This window comes from Oncorhynchus keta, chromosome 17 (assembly GCF_023373465.1).
Source record: "Oncorhynchus keta strain PuntledgeMale-10-30-2019 chromosome 17, Oket_V2, whole genome shotgun sequence".
NCBI classification, from domain to species: domain Eukaryota; kingdom Metazoa; phylum Chordata; class Actinopteri; order Salmoniformes; family Salmonidae; genus Oncorhynchus; species Oncorhynchus keta.
In genome coordinates this window covers 31560414-31584648 of record NC_068437.1, presented here as the reverse complement: position 1 = coordinate 31584648, position 24235 = coordinate 31560414, and the positions used below count along the sequence as shown (strand labels likewise).

Below are 24235 nucleotides of genomic sequence, written 5' to 3'. Positions count from 1 at the left end.
AAGGTGGAACAGTGTTTTTCCTGACCAAACAGTTGTGCTGGACATATTTGGTTTGAAGGTATTCTTACTCTGTGGTTCAAGTTGAGTCTTTATGTCTAACTTCCCTCTCACTCCCCCCAAGCCCTCACCCCTGACCTCCCATTGGCCCAGGGCCTCCTGCCAAATCATCTAATGAATCTCTGACAGTGAGTTACTCCAGGAGTAGACAGGTTTATGATGCATAGGGCTTCTCCACTATGTGTGGAGTATTATATACAGTGGGGAGAACAATTATTTGATACACTGCTGATTTTGAAGATTTTCCTACTTACAAAGCATGTAGAGGTCAGTAATTTTTATCATAAGTACACTTCAACTGTGAGAGACGGAATCTAAAACAAAAATCCAGAATTGTAATTCATTTGCATTTTATTGCATGACATAAGTATTTGATACATCAGAAAAGCAGAACTTAATATTTGGTACAGAAACCTGTTTGCAATTACAGAGATCATACGTTTCCTGTAGTTCTTGACCAGGTTTGCACACACTGCAGCAGGGATTTTGGCCCACTCCTTCATACAGACCTTCTTCAGATCCTTCAGGTTTCGGGGCTGTCGCTGGGAAATACGGACTTTCAGCTCCCTCCAAACATGTTCTATTGGGTTCAGGTCTGGAGACTGGCTAGGCCACTCCAGGACCTTGAGATGCTTCTTATGGAGCCGCTCCTTAGTTGCCCTGGCTGTGTGTTTCGGGTCGTTGTCATGCTGGAAGACCCAGCCATGACCCATCTTCAATGCTCTTACTGAGGGAAGGAGGTTGTTGACCAAGATCTCGCGATACATGGCCCCATCCATCCTCCCCTCAATACGGTGCAGTCGTCCTGTCCCCTTTGCAGAAAAGCATCCCCAAAGAATGATGTTTCCACCTCCATGCTTCATGGTTGGGATGGTGTTCTTGGGGTTGTACTCATCCTTCGTCTTCCTCCAAACACGGCGAGTGGAGTTTAGACAAAAAAGCTCTATTTTTGTCTCATCACCACATTACCTTCCTCCTCTGGATCATCCAGATGGTCATTGGCAAACTTCAGACGGGCCTGGACATGCGCTGGCTTGAGCAGGGGGACCTTGCGTGCGCTGCAGGATTTTAATCCATGATAGTGTAGTGTGTTACTAATGGTTTTCTTTGAGACTGTGGTCCCAGCTCTCTTCAGGTCATTGACCAGGTTCTGCCGTGTAGTTCTGGGCTGATCCCTCACCTTCCTCATGATCATTGATGCTCATTGATGATCATTGATGCCCCACGAGGTGAGATCTTGCATGGAGCCCCAGACCGAGGTTGAACTTCTTCCATTTTCTAATAATTGCGCCAACAGTTGTTGCCTTCTCACCAAGCTGCTTGCCTATTGTCCTGTAGCCCATCCCAGCCTTGTGCAGGTCTACAATTTTATCCCTGATGTCCTTACACAGCTCTCTGGTCTTGGCCATTGTGGAGAGGTTGGAGTCTGTTTGATTGAGTGTGTGGACAGGTGTCTTTTATACAGGTAACGAGTTCAAACATGTGCAGTTAAAACAGGTAATGAGTGGAGAACAGGAGGGCTTCTTTAAGAAAAACTAACAGGTCTGTGAGAGCCGGAATTCTTACTGGTTGGTAGGTGATCAAATACTTATGTCATGCAATAAAATGCAAATTAATTACTTAAAAATCGTACAATGTGATTTTCTGGATTTTTGTTTTAGATTCCGTCTCTCACAGTTGAAGTGTACCTATGATAAATATTAGACCTCTACATGCTTTGTAATGGAGGAAAACCTGCTAAATCGGCAGTGTATCAAATACTTGTTCTCAATGCATTACTTACTGACACTGACATGGAGTGCTCCATGTTCCTGCCTGTAGCAGGCCTCAACGTGGATGTAGGGACATTTCCTGCCAACTCCTGGCTCGGACTATGGTTGTATCTACAGTGCATTCGGAAATGATTCAGACCCCTTGACTTTTTAAACATTTTGTTACATTACAGCCTTATTTTAAACATTGATTAAATGAAACATGTTCCTAAGCAATCTACACACAATACCCCATACTGACAAAGTGAAAACAGGTTGTTAGACATTTTTGCAAATGTATTAAAAATAAAACAGAAAAACTTTGTATACATAAGTATTCAGAGCCTTTGCTATAAGACTCAAAGTTGAGTTCAGGTGCATCCTGTATCCATTGATCATCCTTGAGATGCTGCTACAACTTGATTGGAGTCCATCTGTGGTAAATTCAATTGATTGGACATGATTTAGAAAGTCCAACAGTTGACAGTGCGTGTCAGAGCAAAAACCAACCCATGAGGTTGAAGGAATTGTCAGTAGAGCTCCGAGACAGGATTGTGTCGAAGCACAGACCTGGGGAAGGGTACAAAAAATAACCGCAGCATTGACTGTCCCCAAGAGTACAAGGGTCTCCATCATTCTTAAATGGAAGAAGTTTGGAACCACCAAGACTCTTCCTACAGCTGGCCGACCGGCCAAACTGAGTAATCGGGGAGAAGGGAGAACCTTTCAGAAGGACAACCATCTATCTATGCAGCACTCTTCAGTAAAGTCACTCTTCAGTAAAAGGCACATGACAGCCCGCTTGAAGTTTGCCAAAAGGCACCTAAAGAGTCTCAGACCATGGAAACAAGATTCTCTGGTCTGATGAAACCAAGACTCTTTGGCTTGAATGCCAAGGGTCACATGTGGAGAAAACCTGGCACCATCTTTACGGTGAAGCATGGCGGTGGCAGCATCATGCTGTGGGGATGTTTTTCAGCAGCAGGGACTGGAAGACTAGTCAGGATCGAAGAAAAGATGAACGGAGCAAAGTACAGAGAGATCCTTGATGAAAACCTGCTTCAAAGCACTCAGGACCTCAGACTGGAGCGAAGGTTCACCTTCCAACTGGACAACAACCCTAAGTACACAGCCAAGACAACACAGGAGTGGCTTCGGGACAAGTCTCTGAATGTCGTTGAGTGGCCCAGCCAGAGCCTGGACTTGAACCCGATCTAACATCTCTGGAGAGAACTGAAAATAGCTGTGCAGCAAAGCTGACAGAGCTTGAGAGCATCTGCCGAGAAGAATGGGAGAAACCCCAGAAGACTCGATGATGTAATCACTGCCAAAGGTGCTTCAACAAAGTACTGAGTAAAGGTTTTGAATACTTATGTAAATGTCATATTTCAGTTAGTTTTTTAAAATAAATTAACAAGAAAAATTCCAAAAATCTGTTTTTCTTTGTCTTTATGGGGCATTGTGTGTAGATTGATGGGGGAAAAAACAATTTAATCAATTTTAGAATAAGTAACAAAATGTGGAAAAAGTCAAGGGGTCTGAATACCTTCTGAAGGCCCGTATCTCTGTCAGGCTCCTGGAAATCAGATGACAAACCAGCATCAATTAACAAAATGACATGGTACCTGTATTAAGTAAGTTGAAGTCATGGCAGCCACAGGTTTTTGTTACAGTACTTCACTAACACCTCATTCAACTACTGTGATCTGAAATTGGAGAACAAAATTGAACACAGTTCAAGGACAGAAATCACCCACGTCTGTATTATTGAATGAGCTTCCCAAGTTACAAGCTTACAATTCTGCATTATAGAGAATAACATGTGTGGATCTAGTTATATCAATTGTTGTGAATAAACTCCAATAACAACTTTACATTTAGCTAGCTAGCAATGGCATTTATCTCAACTTTATCAATCAGATGGTTAACTAGCAAATAATATATTTCTTTCTCTTTGCATCTAAAGCTGTCTGATGAAGCTAGCCAGTTAGCTAACATTAGCTGCTGTTAATTTAGTCTGAAATGGACCATTATATTTTACATGTTAAACTACTGTAATGCCTTTAATCCCAAAAATGGATGTACACTTATAAAATATGATGATTTACCTTCAAGTAGTTTTATTCTAGTACTTTGCACGGAGAAGTAATGTCGAGGTGACTGGTACAGGCCGCTTCCCTGACGGACCTACTATCTTCATTCATGCGAGGGTAGTCTTTGCTTGTGGATCTTCTGACACATTTCAGTTGAATGCATTCAGTTGTACAACTGACTAGAATCACCCTTTCCTTTTCCCTTCCCGTTCTCTTGACCTCACAGGGTGGGTCAACTCCCACTGCACGTTTTAGGCCTGGATTATCCCACTCTATCCCCCTCTTTCCCGGTGAGGCGGCTTCCCTGTTTTTTCCTACCCTGAGCTGAGCTAGCAGTGGAGCCCTAAGCTCCACTTTATCAACCGGGTCACCCCTCTTCGTCTATCCCTCCTTGCCACAGAGGTTAGCTCACTCCTTCCTTTTCACACCCTGACCATAGAGAGCCTTTTTATTCTCTATTTTGGTTAGGTTGGGGTGTGACTAGGGGGGGTGTTCCTATCTAGGTTGTTTAGTTCTATGTTGGCCTGGTATGGTTCCCAATCATAGGCAGCTGTTTATCGTTGTCTCTGATTGGGGATCATATTTAGGCAGCCATTTCCCCACTGTGTTTTGTGGGATCTTGTTTTTGTGTTATTACCTTTGAGCACTTCATTTACATCTCGTTTCGCTGTTTCTTTATTTTGTCTTGTTCAAAGTTCCACCATAAATATGTGGAACCCAGATTCCGCTGCGCTTTGGTCCGAGTATGCTTCCAACGACAAGCGTGACATTCCTACTGATTACACTTCAGGGGTAGTTTGTGACACGGTATACTACACGTCAGTGGGGGCTATTTTTATGTACAACACCAACAAGCAATCCATTATTTATCCATAGTCCGCTCTGTACTATTTTAATACGTGGTGTGGCTCTTACTGTGTGATTTCTTGCCGTTCACGCAAGACACGTTCCAAGACAAGGTTAAACTATTTATAAGTGCGCCAAAATCTCAAACTCCTGGTCCTCCCTATCTAATTGACCGGACACACTCGCTAAGTCCTGGGTCAGTTAAAATGAATTATGATGAACTCTTAACTGAAAGCAGGGGTTCAGCACTTCATCTGGGTAGAGGACAAACTATAGACACCCAGTGCTCCTTTAGCGTGCTTTTTACATAGTAACCCTCAAGCTCCCCTTTGTTTTCCTACTCGAGCCCACAATACGGTCTGGCCACGGGCCTCCAAAAGGCCCACCCACTGGGGAGCCAGGCCAATCCAATCAAAATGAGTTTTCCCCACAAAAGGGATATAGTACAGACAGAAATGGTCGTCAGTTTCATCAGCTGTCTGGGTGGCTGGTCTCCGATAATCCCGCAGGGGAAGAAGCCAGATGTGGAGGTCCTTGGCTGGCGTAGATACACGAGGTCTGCGGTTGTGAGGCTGGGTTGGACGTAACACCAAAGTCTCTAAAATGATGCCGAAGGCTGCTAACAGTAAAGAAATTAACACTGCAATCAGCATGCCAATTAATGGACTGCATTCAGCATGCCAATTGATGGACTGCAATCAGCATGCCAATTGCACTCTCCCTCAAAACTTGAGACATCTGTGGCATTGTGTTGTGTGATAAAACTGCACATTTTAAAGTGGCCTTTTATTTTCCCCCAGCACAAGGTGCACCTATGTAATGACCATGCTGTTTATTCAGCTTCTTGATATGCCACACCTGTCAGGTTAATGGATTATCTTGGAAAATGAGAAATGCTCACTAACAGGGATGTAAACAAATTTGTGCACACAATTTGAGGGAAATACGCTTTTTGTGTGTGTGGACAATTCCTGGGATCTTTTATTTTAGCTCATGAAACATGGGAACAACCCTTTATATTTTTGTTTAGTATAGTTAATGAAAACCAGTAACACTTCTCTTTTGGTTCCACAACTTCACAACTGATGGATTTTATAGATTTGTTATATAGCAATTATAATGCAGAAGCATTATAAACAAAAATACAATCAATAATACAGTTGAAAAAAAAATATATAGCATGTGCAAATGAGGTAGGATGAGAGAGGTAAGGCAATAAATAGACCATGGTGGCAAAGTAATTACAATATAGCAATTAAACACTGGAATGGTAGGATGTGCAGAAGATGAATATGCAAGTTGAGATACTGGGGTGCAAAGGAGCAAGATAAATAAATACCGTATGGGGATGAGGTAGATTGGATGGGCTATTTATAGATAAGGTGCAGTGATCTGTGAGCTGCTCTGACAGCTGGTGCTTAAAGCTACTGAGGGAGGTAAGATCCTCCAGCTTCAGAATTTTTTTCAGTTCGTGCCAGTCATTGGCAGCAGAGAACTGGAAGGAGAGGCGGCCAAAGGAAGAATTGGCTTTGGGGGTGACCAGTGAAATATACCTGCTGGAGCGCGTGCTACGGGTGGATGCTGCTATGGTGACCAGTGAGCTGAGATAAGGTGGGGCTTTACCTAGCAGAGACTTGTAGATAACCTGGAGCCAGTGGGTTTTGCGACGAGTATGAAGCGAGGGCCAGCCAACGAGATCATACAGGTCGCAGTGGTGGGTAGTATATGGGGCTTTGGTGACAAAACAGATGGCACTGTGATAGATTGCATCCAGTTTGCTGAGTAGAGTGTTGGAGGCTATTTTGTAAATGATATTGCCAAAGTCAAGGATCGGTAGGATGGTCAGTTTTACGAGGGTATGTTTGGCAGCATTAGTGAAGGATGCTTTGTTGCGAAATAGGAAGCTGATTCTAGATTTCATTTTGGATTGGAGTTGTTTAATGTGAGTCTGGAAGGAGAGTTTACAGTCTAACCAGACACCTAGGTATTTGTAGTTGTCCACATATTCTAAGTCAGAACCGTTCAGAGTAGTGATGATGCTGGACGGGTGGGCAGGTACAGACAGCGATCGGTTGAAGAGCATGCATTTAGTTTTATTTGCATTTAAGAGCAGTTGGAGATCAGGGAAGGAGAGTTGTATGGCATTGAAGCTCATCTGGAGGTTAGTTAACACAGTGTCCAACGAAGGGCCAGAGGTATACAGAATGGTGTCGTCTGCATAGAGGTGGATCAGAGAATCACCAGCAGGAAGAGCGACATCATTGATGTATACAGAGAAGAGAGTCGGCCCGAGAATTGAACCCTATGGCACCCCCATAGAGAGGTCCGGACAACAGGCCCTCCTATTTGACATACTGAACTCTATCGGAGAAGTAGTTGGAGAAACCAAGGCTATTGAGTCTGCCAATAAAAATGTTGTGATTGACAGAGTCGAAAGCCTTAGCCAGGTTGACGAGGCACAGTAATTTCTCTTATCGATCAATCAGCTCCTGATCTGTCTTTCCCCAAATCTCCTTTTTCCTGATGTTTTACATTGGTATTTATGTAGTTTTGCCCAAGCCCATAACTCCCTTGACTACAGCCACACAACACACCCTCACCCATACATGTGACATCTAAGCAAAGTTACACAAAATACATTGTCTCCTTTACATATGATGTCTACACAGTGTTCGGTAACACATTGTTTCCTTCATATGTGACAGCATTCCCTGATGTCATCTGCTCCATGGCCCACGTGCCATCAAGCAACTCCACCAGCTCCATCCCAGGGCTTGAGTTTGAAGGGGGTTTCGCCATATAAGATGGCCCCACAGCAGAGGAACATCTGTATACAGTTTACCTGTACCTGTCACTTCCCCCTGCCCTTGAGTGTGTTTTGCTGCTCTCTAGCTGCTTGCGGTTGAGGCCTCTTCATGTTCTGCTTCCGCTTCTTGATCTTTCCTGTTTCAGTGTTACCAGAGTTCTGTCTGGGGACTGGAGCAGTCATCAGGTTCAATTGTATAGGCTCATTCACAACAGTAAGTAACATTGTAACTTTGTAGAAATGAATTCTCTTTGTTTTCAAGCTACTTCCTAAAATTTGATTGATGGACCCTCCATCCATGGTTGCAGCAGTATGCGGCTGTGGTTTTGGCTGATTGGTCAGGAGTAAACGGTCCTGCCCCTAGAGTTGCTCAAACCAATTTTTTACTTGCAAATCTCTTTCTACAAATGTATAAAACGTTATTATGAATCTCTTGGTAATGTGACAACAGAACTCCAAGCGTGCACCGATAAAAAAATCTGTGATTCACAACTGAAAATTCATAGTAGTAAATGGATTTGTAATCATTCTGAAATTAAATGATGCTTGCAAATCTTATTGAATGTATTCAAATGCCAAGTTACCAGTTTGTGACCCCCACTAGAGAGTGGGGGTCGAGGGAACAGTGGGGTGGGAAGCTCAGCCCCCCCCACTGGCCTCCCACCCCCTGAGCTTCCCACCCCACTGTTCCCTCGACCCCCACTCTCTAGTGGTGTCATTAACCAGTATATTCTGTTCATTAACCAGTCTACTCTGTTCATTAACCAGTTTCTCTGCTCATTAACCAGTTTCTCTGCTCATTAACCAGTTTTTCTGCTTATTAACCAGTCTTCTCTGCTCATTAACCAGTCTACTCTGTTCATTAACCAGTCTACTCTGTTCATTAACCAGTCTACTCTGTTCATTAACCAGTTTCTCTGCTCATTAACCAGTCTAATCTGTTCATTAACCAGTCTACTCTGTTCATTAACCAGTTTCTCTGCTCATTAACCAGTCTAATCTGTTCATTAACCAGTCTACTCTGTTCATTAACCAGTCTTCTCTGCTCATTAACCAGTCTTCTCTGCTCATTAACCAGTCTACTCTGCTCATTAACCAGTCTTCTCTGCTCATTAACCAGTCTTCTCTGTTCATTAACCAGTCTACTCTGCTCATTAACCAGTCTTCTCTGTTCATTAACCAGTCTTCTCTGTTCATTAACCAGTCTACTCTGCTCATTAACCAGTCTTCTCTGTTCATTAACCAGTCTACTCTGCTCATTAACCAGTCTTCTCTGTTCATTAACCAGTCTTCTCTGTTCATTAACCAGTCTACTCTGCTCATTAACCAGTCTTCTCTGTTCATTAACCAGTCTTCTCTGTTCATTAACCAGTCTACTCTGCTCATTAACCAGTCTTCTCTGTTCATTAACCAGTCTACTCTGCTCATTAACCAGTCTTCTCTGTTCATTAACCAGTCTTCTCTGTTCATTAACCAGTCTACTCTGCTCATTAACCAGTCTTCTCTGTTCATTAACCAGTCTACTCTGCTCATTAACCAGTCTTCTCTGCTCATTAACCAGTCTACTCTGCTCATTAACCAGTCTTCTCTGTTCATTAACCAGTCTACTCTGCTCATTAACCAGTCTTCTCTGCTCATTAACCAGTCTACTCTGTTCATTAACCAGTCTTCTCTGCTCATTAACCAGTCTACTTCTCACTGACTGTCTCTTTATTGATACATTAATCTGGAAGCGGTCTGTCATATACTTCTCTTTAATCCAAATGTTTTCTTCCCTGTCTCCTTTGATTGGTTCTCTCCTTTCCTTTACTCTCTATCCCACTAACTGTCTTTCTCACTCCATATCCTTTCCCTCTTCATCTCTCTCATATGGATCTCTGTCACTGAATGTGTGTCTCTCTGTTGATTCATGGATCATCATGCAGACACCCCCCATGTTCAGTCCCTTAAGCCCCACTCAGAAGCTCTGTCGCTGTGATCGATCTGCCCAGTGGTGGCCTCCAGGATCTCTAAACACTGGAGGGATGAAACCTGTCTGACAATAGGACACCGCAGAGACAGTGTCTATGATGGGGAGGAGCAAAACATTTTCCCCCAAATTGTTCACTTGACCATGAATATTCATTAGCATGACTCAGAAGTTAAAATCTGTGTTCTTTAAGGCTACCATTTGCATCACCTAAAATATGCCACTTTATGGCATTTTATGTCTTAAATGCACCAGTCAATAGTCTAACTCCCCTAAAACCAAAACAAAGGTTATCCCTCTTTTTTTCTCTCTCCCTTTTTCCCTTCGTTGCTCCTCCACCCCTCCCTCCCTCCCTCTTCAGGCAGTAGTAGAACATAGTCATGTGGATGTGTTACAAACAGTACTCTAGATTAAGTATTGATATTCTCATCCTCTAACCCCCCTCAGACATACTTTTGTGTGCATGTGCACTCAGTGTTCTAGAGCCTTTGAAACAGGTCAGCGTGCATGTGTGTGTCACATGTACATGTATGTGCATTTCACAGACAGAAATCTTAGCAACACATTTTTATACAAAGTCATATTCAGTAGATGTGGCCCATGTGGGAAACAACCCCACAACTCAGTAGCACTCGGCTCTCAGCACCTGAGCCATGGCTTTTCAATGAGTCACTTAAGCCTCAGTTCCCAATCCCAGCACTCAATGTCTCATTCTCTCACTTGATCTTATCAATCGTATCTCTCACTTGCTCGCTACCAGGGTTAGGTAGGTTACTTTCTAAATGTAATCTGTTACAGTTACTAATTACCAGTCCAAAATTGAAACCTTTAACATACCTGTTGGATGACCCCCAATCTCAGTAACCTAATCTGATTACTTTCAGTTACTTTTGGATTACTTTCCCCTTAAGAAGACAAAAATTTATATTACCAAATGAACGACATCTATTGCAGGATAAATCAATGTTAGAGTTTACATAGCTGTCGATAAATGCATGTTGCATTTTACCTTATGGGTTATGTAGGTTTCTAACCTATTGCTTTCTACTTCAATAAAGATAATAAAACAATTAGGCTATATCTTTACAATAAAAACAGAAGTCTGTCAGATTTCCAGTCATTAAAATTGATAAAATACCACTAGGATTTTCAAGAATAGGACTTGGAAATATAGATTAGACTAATTGTTTTACCTAAACATAACCCAAAGACTAAGGACTTATTAGCTTACTTTGTTGTTTATATTTTTGTTGTCATGGAGAACTGATTGAGCTCATTGCTTACTTGTGGTCAGACTCGCTCAGGTGTGAACAAACTCAAACGTGCACCTTTTCTCAATGCAGATTTGCATGTCATTGAGAAAACAGAAAGGTGTCAAAGTATTTTTTCCACAAACAACCTTTTTGGATAAGAAGAATGGCGCCGGAGGGGATGGCTGCTGTTTTACAGGCTCCTCACCAATTGTGCTATTTTGTGTGTTTTTTCGCATTGTTTGTAACTTATTTTGTACATACTGTTTATGCTAAGATCTCTTATGACCAAAAATAGCTTCTGGATATCAGAACAGCGATTACTCAACTCAAACTGGATGAAGATTTTTTCTTTAATGAGTCAGACGTGATGGATATAATTTTGCTCCAGGACAAGGCGCAAATCCCCGTCATTCGCACGAAGAAAATAAGAAAATACAGGGGGCGGAGGTCAGGGTGCCTTGTAAAAGTTTGTCAGTGAGTGGGTAACTCGCCCTCTGTCATCCATTCTATTAGTCATTGTGCAATCACTGGAGAATAAAATGGATGAGCTCTGTTTGAGACCATCCTACCAACGAGACATTAAACATTGGAATATTTTATGTTTCGTCATGGTTGAGTCGTGGCTGAGCGACAACACAGATCATTTACAGGGCTGGGTTTTCTGTGCATCGGTAGGACAGAACAGCTACATCCGGTAAGACGGGGGGTGGGGTTGTGTGTCCATTTGTAAACAACAGCTGGTGTTTAATATTATGGTAGTCTCGAGGTATTGCTCGCCTGAGGTGGAATACCTCATGATAAGCTGTAGACCACTCTATCTACCAATAGAGTTTTCATCTATAATTTTCATAGCCGTCTATTTACCACCACAAACTGATGCTGGTACTAAGACCACAGCCAATAAGCTGTATAATGCCATGAGCAAACAAGAAAATGCTCATGCAGAAGTGGTGCTCCTAGACTTTAATGCAGGCAAACTTAAATCAGTTTTACATCATTTATAACAGCATGTCACATGTGCAGCCAGAGGAAGAAAAACTCTAGACCACCTTTACTCCACACACAGAGATGTGTACAAAGTTCAGGACTACAGGACTGTTTTGCTAGCACAGACTGGAATATGTTCTGGGATTCATCCAATGGCATTGAAGAATAAACCACCTCAGTCACCGGCTTCATCAATAAGTGCATTGATGACGTCATCCCCACAGTGACCGTATGTACATACCCCAAAAAGAAGCCATGGATTACAGGCAACATCCGCACCGAGCTAAAGGCTGGAGCTGCCACTTTCATGGAGCGGGACACTAATCCGGACGATTATAAGATAGTCTTTGCTATGCCCTCAGACAAACAATCAAACAGGCAAAGCGTCAATACAGGATTAAGAATGAATCATACTACACCAGCTCTGACGCTCGTCAGATGTGGCAGGGCCTGCAAACTATTACGGACCACAAAGGGAAACTCAGACGCGAGCTTCCCAGTGACGCGAGCCTACCAGATGGGCTAAATACCTTTTATGCTTGCTTTGGAGAAGCAACACTGAAGCATGCATGAGAGCACCAGCTGTTCCGGTGTGATCATGCTCTATGTAGCCAATGTGAGCAAGACCTTAAAACAGGTCAACATTCCCAAGGCCGAGGGGCCAGACGGAGCATGCGTGAACCAATTGGGAAGTGTCTTCACTGACATTTTCAACTTCTCCTTGACCGAGTCTCTGTTGCGACCTGCAGTGTGTGTGACGTTATCTTATGTTTTTAATTTGTACACTTTGTTAACAAACATTCTGCCAACCATGGATTTACAGTGGTGGGGTGTTGGACTGATCTTGTTGATCGTGTACATACCCGCTACGAACAGACTAAATCATGAAAACGCTGCTGGCAGCGGAATCCAATTACTACAATGCAACTCAAATACAAACGCGATGGATATCCCAATGGCCCATCTAATACCTGATTGTCTGCGAGTGGATCACAAACCCAAATGCAAACGTGGAAAACGCGGGGGCATCAGACAAAGACTTAAAAAAATTAAGAACAAACTCCCCTTACCCACCACCTTGCTGATTAATGCCCAGTCACTGAGGGGGAAAGCAGATGAGTTGGAAGTGCAGATTCGCTGACAACACGAATATTGGGAGGCCTGTTTACTGGCATTTACTGAGACTTGGCTGGATGACAGAGTCCCGGACAGAGAAGTGGAGCCGGCCGGCTTCACTCTAGTCAGAGAGGACCGTGATCTGACCGTCACATTGACTCGGTACCGTACCCCCTGTATATAGCCTCATTATTGTTATTTTATTTGTTATTTTTTAAATTACATTTTTTACTAGTTTATTTAGTAAATATTTTCTCTATTTATAATTCTATCACTCTACTTTCTTAAAACTGCATTGTTGGTTAAGGGCTTGTAAGTAATATATTTACACGGATGTACTCGGTACATGTGACAAATAAAATTGGATTTGATTTTAATTTATTAGTTATTCTACAAGTAATCATCTAGTTTTTCAAAAGTTTCAGTAATGTCACAAAAACAATTCTGGTAACCGAAAGGACTACAGGTAGTTTTTTTTGTAATCAGTTACATTCAGTTTGCCAGTCTGTCCACTCAAAAGTCTTCAAGCAGCAAGACACTGCCTGCGTGGACATATTGACAGAGTAAGTAATAGCAACGTTTCAAATTGCAGCTTTAACACACAGATGCATTCACACTCACACACACACATATTTATCAAACTCCTCTACACCACTACTTACCCACACACACAACACTCCCCGCCAATATGCACCATACAGTGTGTTACCTGGTTGTAGAGGGCACAGACGTGAAGGGCGGTGTTTCCAGAGGCGTTCTGAGCAGTCATGTCGGCTCCGTAAAACAGCAGGTGCTCCAAGTGCTGAACATGACCATGACGGCATGCCTGTATGTGGAGACGCATGGATGCCAGTTTGGGTTATTGAGGTATTTTGGGTGATTGAGATATAATACACTGTGTGATATTGGAGAAAGACAGTTTCGTTTCTCTGTTTTCTTCTCTTTGTCTCTCCCCCACATGCACTATAATTGTTGTTCCCTCTCTGTTTTGTCTTGTCTCTATCTCTCTCTCACACACACACACACACACACACACACACACACACACACACACACACACACACACACACACACACACACACACACACACACACACACACACACACACACACACACACACACACACACACACACACACACACACACGCACGCACACGCACACACACGCACACGCACACTGAATACTAATACCATGGGGGGAGAGGGAAGGTAATTGATTGGAGTATAGTAATGGAGGGCTCTGGAAAGTTGGCCTGTAGGTTCAGTTTTAGTGCTGGCTTTCTCTCCAACCCATTCAAACTGGGTGAGAGTTCCCCTCTCGAAATACACACTCTTTCTCGCACACTCCTTTGGCATCTCTCTTTATTTTACCAGCAGCTGTCAGTTCAGTCCAGAGTATCCCAAACTAGCGACTTCATGTGGGGTCACCTGATTTAAATTTGAGGTCACGAGAGAAACTCGGAAAAGCAGTCTCTGTTTTCTTCCTACAAATCTTTTGAACGTTTTAAGCTACAAATATTATAACCCCATCACTGAAAGATAAGACTCTCAGGCACACTATATGTTTTCTGCAGTGGTGTCAAGTACTTAAGTAAAAATACTAACTAAGTCGTTTTTTTTTTGGTATCTGTACTTTACTATTTATATTTTTGGCTGCTTTTACTTTTAATTGGCTGCTTTTACTTTTAATTGACTACTTTTACTTTTACTTCTTTAGGAATGTATCCTAAAGAAAATAATGTACTTTTAACTCCATACATTTTCAATGACATAAAAAAGTACACGTTACATTTTCAATGCTTAGCAGGAGAGGAAAGTGGTCCAATTCACTCACTTCAATTCACTGCCTCTGATCTGGAGGACTCACTAAGCACAAATGCTTAGTTTGTAAATTATGTCTGAGTGTTGGAGTGTGCCCCTGGCTATCTGTAAATTTAAAAACAAGAACATTGAGCCTTTTGTTTTGCTTAATATAAGGAATTTGAAATTATTTATACCTTTACTTTTGATACTTACGTATATTTTTGCAATTTGACTTACTTTTGATACTTAAGTATATTTAAAAACAAATATTTTTAGACTTTTAATTTTACTTGAGCCATTTTCTACAAAGGTCTCTTTACTTTTACTCAAGTTTGACAATTGGTTACTTTTTCCACCACTGGTTTTCTGTAATGCTCTATAATGCATAGAATAGAGAGGACAAGACCGGGCTCTAAATCAGACTGGGGGGAAAAGAACATCATCAATGACGTTGTTCTTTTCTACACAGAAGATCATGTAAAAAGTATTGCCTGATGATGTTTTGAACTTCCCAATACCTTTCTGATCCATTTCAGTCACCTCAGACCATTCTTCCTTCAGATTGAGATAGCCTACTGTGAAAGTACTTTCAGACTGATTTGTTATAGACTGTCATAGCCCCAAATTAAAAAGTAAACATTGGCCATTGATTACATCACTTTTTTTTTTACATGGAGGGGTCATGACAATGCTTGGATATCAAAATGGGGTCGCATGACAAAAAAGTTTGGGAACACCTGGTTTAGCCTGATTATACTGTAGGTCTCATAGCCTCCAGGCTAACCCTGCATTGAGTTCTGTGGTGGCTGTGCTCTGAAGATGGTGGCAGGGAAGAACAGGGCAAGCAGGTGGGGGGATTACCATGGATGTCTCCAGACATGCTGGTGTGGAGAGTAGAGTAGAAGAGAGAGTGGTGGGAACAGTAGAGCACTGTGGACACAGTACTGTTGACTGAGTTCTAGTGCTCCAGTTCTTTATGGTTTATATAATGACAGGGTCTGCAGAGTTTTATCAAGCCCTGTAGTGGTTCCCTCCATTTAAAACCTTATGAAGTCTGCAGTGCTTTGGTGCCCCATCCAATTAGGAAATTAATACTGTACTTGTTCCGCTTTGCTCTTCCGCTACATTTTCTTCCTAATCAACGGAAGGTTTCCTCAAAATGTCAGTCTGGATCTACAGTAGTGTCTATGTCTGGGAAGAGCAGTCTCTCTCTGTATGTGTGTGTGTGTGTGTGTGTGTGTGTGTGTGTGTGTCCGTGTGTGTGTCTGTGTGTATCCGTGTGTGTTTGTGTGTGATGAGCAGGTTGACTCATAACCTGCAATCCATTGGGTTGGTTGGTTGGGTTTAGGGACATGAAATATTGTGTGGTTTACTTTTATCTGCCATTAGTGCGTAAGCCTAAACTTTAGGGCCTAACTCAGAGTTTCCCAATCTAGAGTTCGCAAACCCATGTGGTTTGAAAATGGCATCGCGAGATGGGGTGGTTCATAGAACCGGTAGCTGCTAGATGCGGTTGTAATTAACAGAGCTTCTTCTGTTTCTTCCTACAAATGTTTCTCTATCTTTTGAATGATTTAAGTGACAAAATATTATGACCCCATCACTGAAAGATAAGACGCTCAGGAACACGTACTTACATACTGTTTGTGGACAAGACCAGGCACTAAATCAGACTGGTGGGAAAATAACATAATCAATGATGACTAGCAGGTTAGGGTCGGGTGCAGGATTCAGATTTTCACTTTATCACATATAGTTAGGCATTTGTGGATGGGTGTGGTGGAAATTCTAACCAAGTGAGAACGACTTTGTAATTTCTTCAAACAATCAATCTTTATTATTGAGTACAATTGCAATAATGGAGCTGGTAAATCGTTGAGAGCCCAACGAGTAGATTTGGGGTATAGCTCTTTATAGCAACATACATCCTCCTGAATGTTCATGACAAACAACAAATGTCTGGAATGGGTCAAAAGGTTAGGATTTGTATGTGAGAAAGGAGTATCCCCCAGCCAGATAGCATTTGCTGTGACAACTGTTCCAATTGTATAGAAATCATGGTTTAGCCCCTAAGTCAAGGTTCCTCCCATCAACCGTCCACAACAGAGACATCTCCTCCCTGGTACCTCATAATACACAAACACCAACTCAACCTATGGCAAGCAGGCTGTAGGTTCTATCACCAAGCCATCATAAATCAATTGCCAGCGCCAAGCGCCAAGCCCCCAGCGCCAAGTCCCACACACAGATGAGACAGTACTGAGGAACCTTATTTGATGCATAAACAGTATTAAAACATAATCTTGTCATTTTTCTACCATATGGGTTATTAGCAACTGCGGGCAGGTGCGTCTGTGTGTGTTTACCTGGTGTGTCTCTTGCCAACCGTTCTCGTCCACACAGCCCACCTGAGCGTGGTCGTGGAGCAGAAGTTCACAGCAGTAGGGGTCTCCTCCTACCATAGAGCTGTGATAGAGCGGACTTAACCCCCGACTGTCCTTATAATCAGGAGACGCACCCAGGTCCAGCAACGTCTGGCAGAGAGAAAGTGAACGAGAAGGAAAGTTAGAGAACACACACACACAATGCACACACTCACTTCAAGCCCAACAGAAGCTATGAAAACCCGTGTATGAAAACACTATCCATTTCCTTTGTGGGATCTACATTTTTCTATCATAGGCTTCTCCACTCATGTAGATCAAAAAGAGGGACATAGAGTAGTCCATTAAGATGATGGGTTTTTCTGCACTACAGCTATAGCTCTCAGGATGAGAACAATGATGAGTCATATCAGAGGCATTCAGTAATGATACACATCCATTCACTGAGCACACGCCTACTCATTAAAGACAACAACCTAACCTCCTCAAAGCAGATGAAAACCCAGTGAGCCAGGGAGGGCACAAGAAGCCCATTGAATAAAAGCATCTTTTCAGTCAGGTCTCGGAAGAGAGTACTTAGCACCCACATACACACTGAGGAAATCATGTGAGTCAGACTCTTACTTATGACAAGCAGAAAGTGAGTGAGTGTGTGTGTGTGGTCTAGTTCTATCTTTCTGGTGACCTGCAATCCCCAAAAGTCTAGGAACATTCTCCTCGAGGGACATTTCCCAGTTTCGCACAAAGGCTATTTTAGCTTAGGGGTTAGATTTAGGGTTAGGGTTACAATTAGGCTTAGGGTTACAATTAGGGTTAAGGGTTAGGGAACATAGGATTTTGAATGGAAATCAATTTTAGGTCCACTCGAGGATAGAAAAAGAAGTGTGTGCGTGTGTTTGTACGTGTGTGTACTCACTATGAGGGCTGTATGGTTCTTGGTGCGGACAGCCTTGTGCAGTGCAGTGATGCCGTCTCGGGTCCTGAAGTCCAGGTGAGCTCCTCCACTCTTCAGCACCTTGATGAGGTCTGCACAGCCCTCCAGCTGAGACGCCATGGTCAGAGGACATTCTACAGCACACAGGGGTAGAGAGGAACTAGGTTTAATATATAACAGGACAGCCTTTTCAGTGTACATTCTGCATAGTACTGAGACAGAAGCATGCATTCAGCATTAGGGTTGACTTTAACTGTTAGTATTTAAATGAATCAAAGCATTTGTATGAGAAGGCCTATCCCTTTAAATGTCTCTGATTAGAGTGATAAAGGCAGGGTGAATAAAATACTAGTTCCATTTCCAGATGAATCCACTCTCATCAATTTCAAGTGATTCATTTAAGAAGACAAATATTGTGCATTTGAGAGCCTCATCAGTGAAATGAATTTGTGATAAACATGATGGAGTTTGTGTTTACCAAAACCAGATAAGAGTGTCGGGGTTAGCAAACAATCTGTGTGTGTATGTGTATGTGTGTGTGTTTGTTTGATGATGATGATGCAACTTAACACTAACGCCTCGATCACACCGACAGCATCATTGCATTTTGGTACACCAGAAGTAAATTCATTTCCAATGGAACGCTGCGTTGCGTAGCATTTTGCGCAATGACGCTGTCGGTGTGATTAAGGCGTTAGAAGCCATCAATCTCATTATTTTAAATGTAGTTTCCTCTTCATCAAAGACGGTGCTTGGGATGAACTGTGGGTTTAGTATATTCACAAACATGTGCACACATAGACACAACAAAACTAACATTTAGAACCAAATGAACAAAAATGTTGTTTGTTTTGTCTGTCTGTCTGTCTGTCTGTCTGTCTGTCTGTCTGTCTGTCTGTCTGTCTGTCTGTCTGTCTGTCTGTCTGTCTGTCTGTCTGTCTGTCTGTCTGTCTGTCTGTCTGTCTGTCTGTCTGTCTGTCTGTCTGTCTGTCTGTCTGTCTGTCTGTCTGTCTGTCTCTGTCTCTGTCTGTCTCTCTGTCTGTCTGTCTCTGTCTCTGTCAATTCAATTAAATTCTGTCTGTCTGTCTGTCTGTCTGTCTGTCTGTCTGTCTGTCTGTCTGTCTGTCTCTGTCTGTCTGTCTGTCTCTCTCTCTCTCTCTCTCTCTCTCTCTCTCTCTCTCTCTCTCTCTCTCTCTCTCTCTCTCTCTCTCTCTCTCTCTCTCTCTCTCTCTCTCTCTCTCTCTCAATTCAATTAAATTCAAGGGCTTTATTGGCATGGGAAACATGTGTTAACATTGCCAAAGCAAGTGAGGTAGACAACATACAAAGTGAATATATAAAGTGAAAAACAACAAAAATTAACAGTAAACATCTCGTCTCTCTCTCTCAGAGGTCACCCCATTGGAGGCTCTCAACAAATGACTGCACAAACATTTGCATAAACATGAGGAGATTAGCATGAAAAATAATCCATCTTTACCCAGCATGCATTGAGATGTGGCAGAGAGGGCCAGATGGATATCACTCAGTGGGCAGCCAACCCGAACAATCACAGCACTCGTTATCTATGTCTGTCTGTCTCTCTATCACTGTATCTGTCTGTCTGTCTGTCTGTGAATATTTCCGGAACAGTCAATCTGTCTGTCTATTTCTGTCTGTCAGTCTCTGCATCTGTCCGTCTATCTCTGTATCTCTCTCTCCCTCTCTTTAATAATAACACTGATAATAAGTATCCTCAGGAAGTTCAATCAGTAGAACAGGAACCTCGGTGGGGAGTAAATTCCTGATTGGACGATAGCTGTTTTGATACTGTGTGTCTGAATGTACTAGCAGTATCCCAATAATATCTACTCTCTTAATACTGTGGAACATACACTGAGTGTACAACACATTAGTAACACCTCCCTAATTATGAGTTGCACCTCCTTTTGCCCTCAGAACAGCCTCAATTCGTCGGGGCATGGACTCTACAAGGTGTTGAAAGCATTCCACAGGTATGCTGGCCCATGTTAACTGCAATACTTCCCACAGTTGTGTCAAGTTGGCTGGATTTCCTTTGGGTGGTGGACAATTTTTGATACCAGTGGAGGCTCCTCAGAGGAGGAAGGGGAGGGCCATCATCCTCAGTGAATTTCATAAAAATGTAAATTGTAGAACATTAAAAAATGTATAGTTTTTAGATAAAACTATACTAAATATAATCACGTCACCAAATAACTGATGAAATCACACATTCTTTGCCAAGAAAGTCTACAGTAGCCTCAACAGCCCTCTGTAGGGTAGCACCATGGCATAGCCGGAGTACAGCTAGCTTCCGTCCACCTCTGGGTACATTGACTTCAATCCAAAACCTAGGAGGCTCATGGTCCTCACCCCTTTCCATAGACTTACAAACTAATTATGACAACTTCCGGAGGACGTCCTCCAATCTCGATTGAGATTGCGTCATCTGTGGATCTGTTGGGGCGGTATGAGAATTGGAGTGGGTCTAGGGTGTCTGTGAGGATGCTGTTGATGTTAGCCATGACCAGCCTTTCAAAACACTTCATGGCTACTGACGTGAGTGCCACGGGGCAGTAATCATTTAGGCAGGTGACCTTGGGCACAGGGACTATGGTGGTCTGCTTGAAACATGTAGGTATTACAGACTCGGTCAGGGAGAGGTTGAAATTGTCAGTGAAGGCTTTTGACAGTTGGTCCGCGCATGCTTTGAGTACACATCCTGGTAATCCGTCTGGCACAGCGGTTTTGTGAACACAGTCATCCAGAACAGCTGGTGCTCTCGTGCATGCTTCAGTGTTGCTTGCCTTGAAGAGAGCATAAAAGGCATTTACAGTGCCTAGCGAAAGTATTCGGCCCCCTTGAACTTTGCGACCTTTTGCCACATTTCGCCCAATTTTTCAGTTTTTGATTTGTTAAAAAAGTTTGAAATATCCAATAAATGTCGTACCACTTCATGATTGTGTCCCACTTGTTGTTGATTCTTCACAAAAAAATACAGTTTTATATCTTTATGTTTGAAGCCTGAAATGTGGCAAAAGGTCGCAAAGTTCAAGGGGGCCGAATACTTTCACAAGGCACTGTAGTTTGTCTGGTAGGCTCGCGTTACTGGGCAGCTTGCGTCTGGGTTTCCCTTTGTAGTCTAATAGTTTTCAAGCCCTGCCACATCCGAAGAGCGTCAGTGCCGGTATAGTAGGATTCAATCTTAATCCTGTATTGACACTTGTTTGATGGTTCGTCTGAGGGCATAGCGGAATTTCTTATAAGTGTCCAGATTAGTCTCCCGCTCCATGAAAGCGGCAGATCCATGGCTTCTGGTTGGGATATGTACGTATAGTCACTGTGGGGACGACGTCATCGATGCACTTTTTGATGAAGCCGATGACCGAGTTGGTGTATTCCTCAATGCCATTGGATGAATAGCAAAACAAAGTCACTGGTGCTTCCTGCTTCAGTTTTTGCTTGTAAGCAGGAATCAGGAATTAGGAGGATATAATTATGGTCAGATAGAATTGTGGTCAGATTTGCCAAATGGAGGGCGGGGGAGAGCTTTGTATGCATCTCTGTGTGTGGAGTAAAGGGAGTCTAGAATTTCTTTTCCGGTTGCACATGTGACATGCTGGTAAAAATTTGGTAAAACTGATTTAAGTTTGCCTGCGTCTGGGTGAGCATTTTCTTCTTTGCTTATGGCCTTAGTTGGTTGAGAGCGGTCTTACACGGAACCCAAACCGGCTGCGCGCATGTGCAATCGTGCGCTATCGTGCATACATTTATTTTGTCCCCCTACACCAAACGTGATCACAATACGCAGGTTAAAATATCAAAACAAACTCTGAACCAATGACATTCATTTGGGGACAGGTCGAAAAGCATTAAACATGTATGGCAATTTAGCTAGTAAGCTTGCACTTGCTAGCTAATTTGTCCTATTTAGCTAGCTTGCTGCTGCTAGCTAATTTGTTCTGGGATATAAACATTGAGTTGTTATTTTACCTGAAATGCACAAGGTCCTCTACTCCGACAATTAATCCACACATAAAACGGCCAACCGAATCGTTTCTAGTCATCTCTCCTCCCTACAGGCTTTTTCATCTTTGAACTTATATGGTGATTGGGATCTAAACTTTAATAGTATTATCACGACGACCAGCAAAACAGTTCGTCTTTCAAACACCCACGTGGGTATAACCAATGAGGAGATGGCATGTGGGTACCTGCTTCTATAAACCAATGAGGAGATGGGAGAGGCAGAACTTTCAGCGCGATCTGCATCAGAAATAGAAAGGTGTTCTATTTTAGCCCTTGGCATCGCAGACGTTCGTTGACGCGCACAAGCAGTGTGGGTGAAATAATTGAATAACATGGATTTCTACATTTATTTTGCGATGCTCACGCACGCCACGTGTCTGGTCTGGTCAGCATGTTAGTGCCAGCTTCACTTTGTTGTGGTAAATAGACGGCTAAGAATAATACAGATGAGAACTATTTTGTTAGGTAGTGTAATCAACAGCTAATCATAAGGTACTCTACCTCAGGCGAGCAATACCTCGAGACTTATAATATTAGAGACCGCACACCAGCTGTTATTGACAAAAAGACTCACACTCACACCCCTTGTCTTACCAGAGGTAACATCTCTGATCTGCCGGTGCATGAAAAATCCCGCCTGCTCTATATTGTCCGTTTCTTCGTTCAGCCACGTCTCGGTGAAACATAAGCTGTTACAGTTTTTTATGTCTCGTTGGTAGGATCATTTTAATAGTAGGTCATCAATTTTATTTTCCAACGATTGCACGTTAGCAAGAAGAATGGAAGGCATTGGGAGTTCTCGCTCGCCTCCGGATTCTCAGAAGGATCCCCAATCTGCGTCCCATTTTCCAATGTCTTTGTTTCACGCAAAAGACGTGGATCTGGGCCTGTTCCATTGAAAGCAGGATATCCTTCTCGTCGGACTCGTTAAAGGAAGAAGTTTCTTGCAGTTCTTGTTGAGTATTCACTTCTCTGATGTCCAGAAGTTATTTTCGGTCATAAGATATGGTAGCAGCAAAATTATGTACACAATAAGTTTTTTTTTAAAGTTACACAAAGCGCCAAAAAAAAATACAGAATTGCACAATTGGCTGGGAGAATGTAAAACGTCAGCCATGTTCTTCGCACCATCTTTATGAATGAGAATCATCCAATATGCTATATTAGAAATAAGGCCATGCTCATGGAAAATACATTTTCCTCTCATCTTAAACGGCACTGACCGCCTCTGCTTGACACACACGGGAAACTGTTGAGCGTGAAAAAATTATTGACCCACTCAAACCAGTGAGCCTGCCAACTACTACCTGTTCAAAGGCACTTAAATATTTTTTCTTGCCCATTCACCCTTGGAATGGCACGCATACAAAATATGTCTCAATACTCAAGGCTTAAAAATCCTTCTTTAACCTGTATCCTCCCATTCATCTAAACTGATTGAAGTGGATTTAATAAGTGACATCAATAAGGGATCATAGCTTTCAGCTGGATTCACCTGGTCAAATAGTACTGTGGCTCAGCTAACCATTGTTTGTTCTCTCGCCAGGAATCAGTGACATCTGCAGGGAAGTTGTTAGCACCCAGCGGCAGGTAGCCTAGTGGTTGAGTTGGGCCAGTAACTGTGGGTTCCTATTTTGAAACCTCGAGCCGCCTAGGTGAGAAATCTGTTGATGTGTCCTTGAGCAAGGTAGTTAACCCTAATTGCTCCAGGGTCACCATCAAGAATGGCTGTGTCTCAGGGGGAGTGGGCTATGCAACAAAAAAATTATCACACGTGTATAATCCACACTTGTGCAAATGTAAGAACCCACCTAATTATTATCTCATCAATGAGCATGTTTTTATTCACATATTGTAGCACTGTTTTGTTCGATCTAAATTAACTCTGCATGTCTCTTTGATTCTATCATTTCTGGATGCTAGAGGTGCAACTGTCTCCTCACCTCCCGATTCAGGGTCGTGGAAGTTGGGGTCCAGACCTTTCTCCAGGAACTTGGACACCTTTTCGATGTTCCTCTGCTGTACATACTCCATAAACTTCTTCAGGTTCGCCTGGGAGACAGACAGATAGAGTCCATGTCATTCAAATAGTATTAAAAACATATTTAAATGTAATTCATGCGAATCTAATTGCATTTAATATTGAGGAGGGGGAGCGGTTTGAGTGAGTTTGAGAGAGGGGGTGAGAGTGAGAAAGAGAGAGCGAT

General features: G+C 42.6%; 1 protein-coding gene across 1 annotated transcript in view; it reads right to left on the bottom strand.

Moving 5' to 3' along the window:
• LOC118396267 (SH3 and multiple ankyrin repeat domains protein 3-like) overlaps positions 1-24235 on the bottom strand; it is a 260761-nt gene that overhangs the window by 122074 nt on the left and 114452 nt on the right. Inside the window, exons 4-7 of the mRNA XM_052467006.1 lie at positions 23972-24080; positions 17982-18133; positions 17048-17215; positions 13588-13704 (exon numbers count right to left, since the gene is read on the bottom strand). Of these exons, the coding sequence (XP_052322966.1) occupies positions 13588-13704; positions 17048-17215; positions 17982-18133; positions 23972-24080 (546 nt within the window). The remainder of the gene's footprint in view (positions 1-13587; positions 13705-17047; positions 17216-17981; positions 18134-23971; positions 24081-24235) is intronic.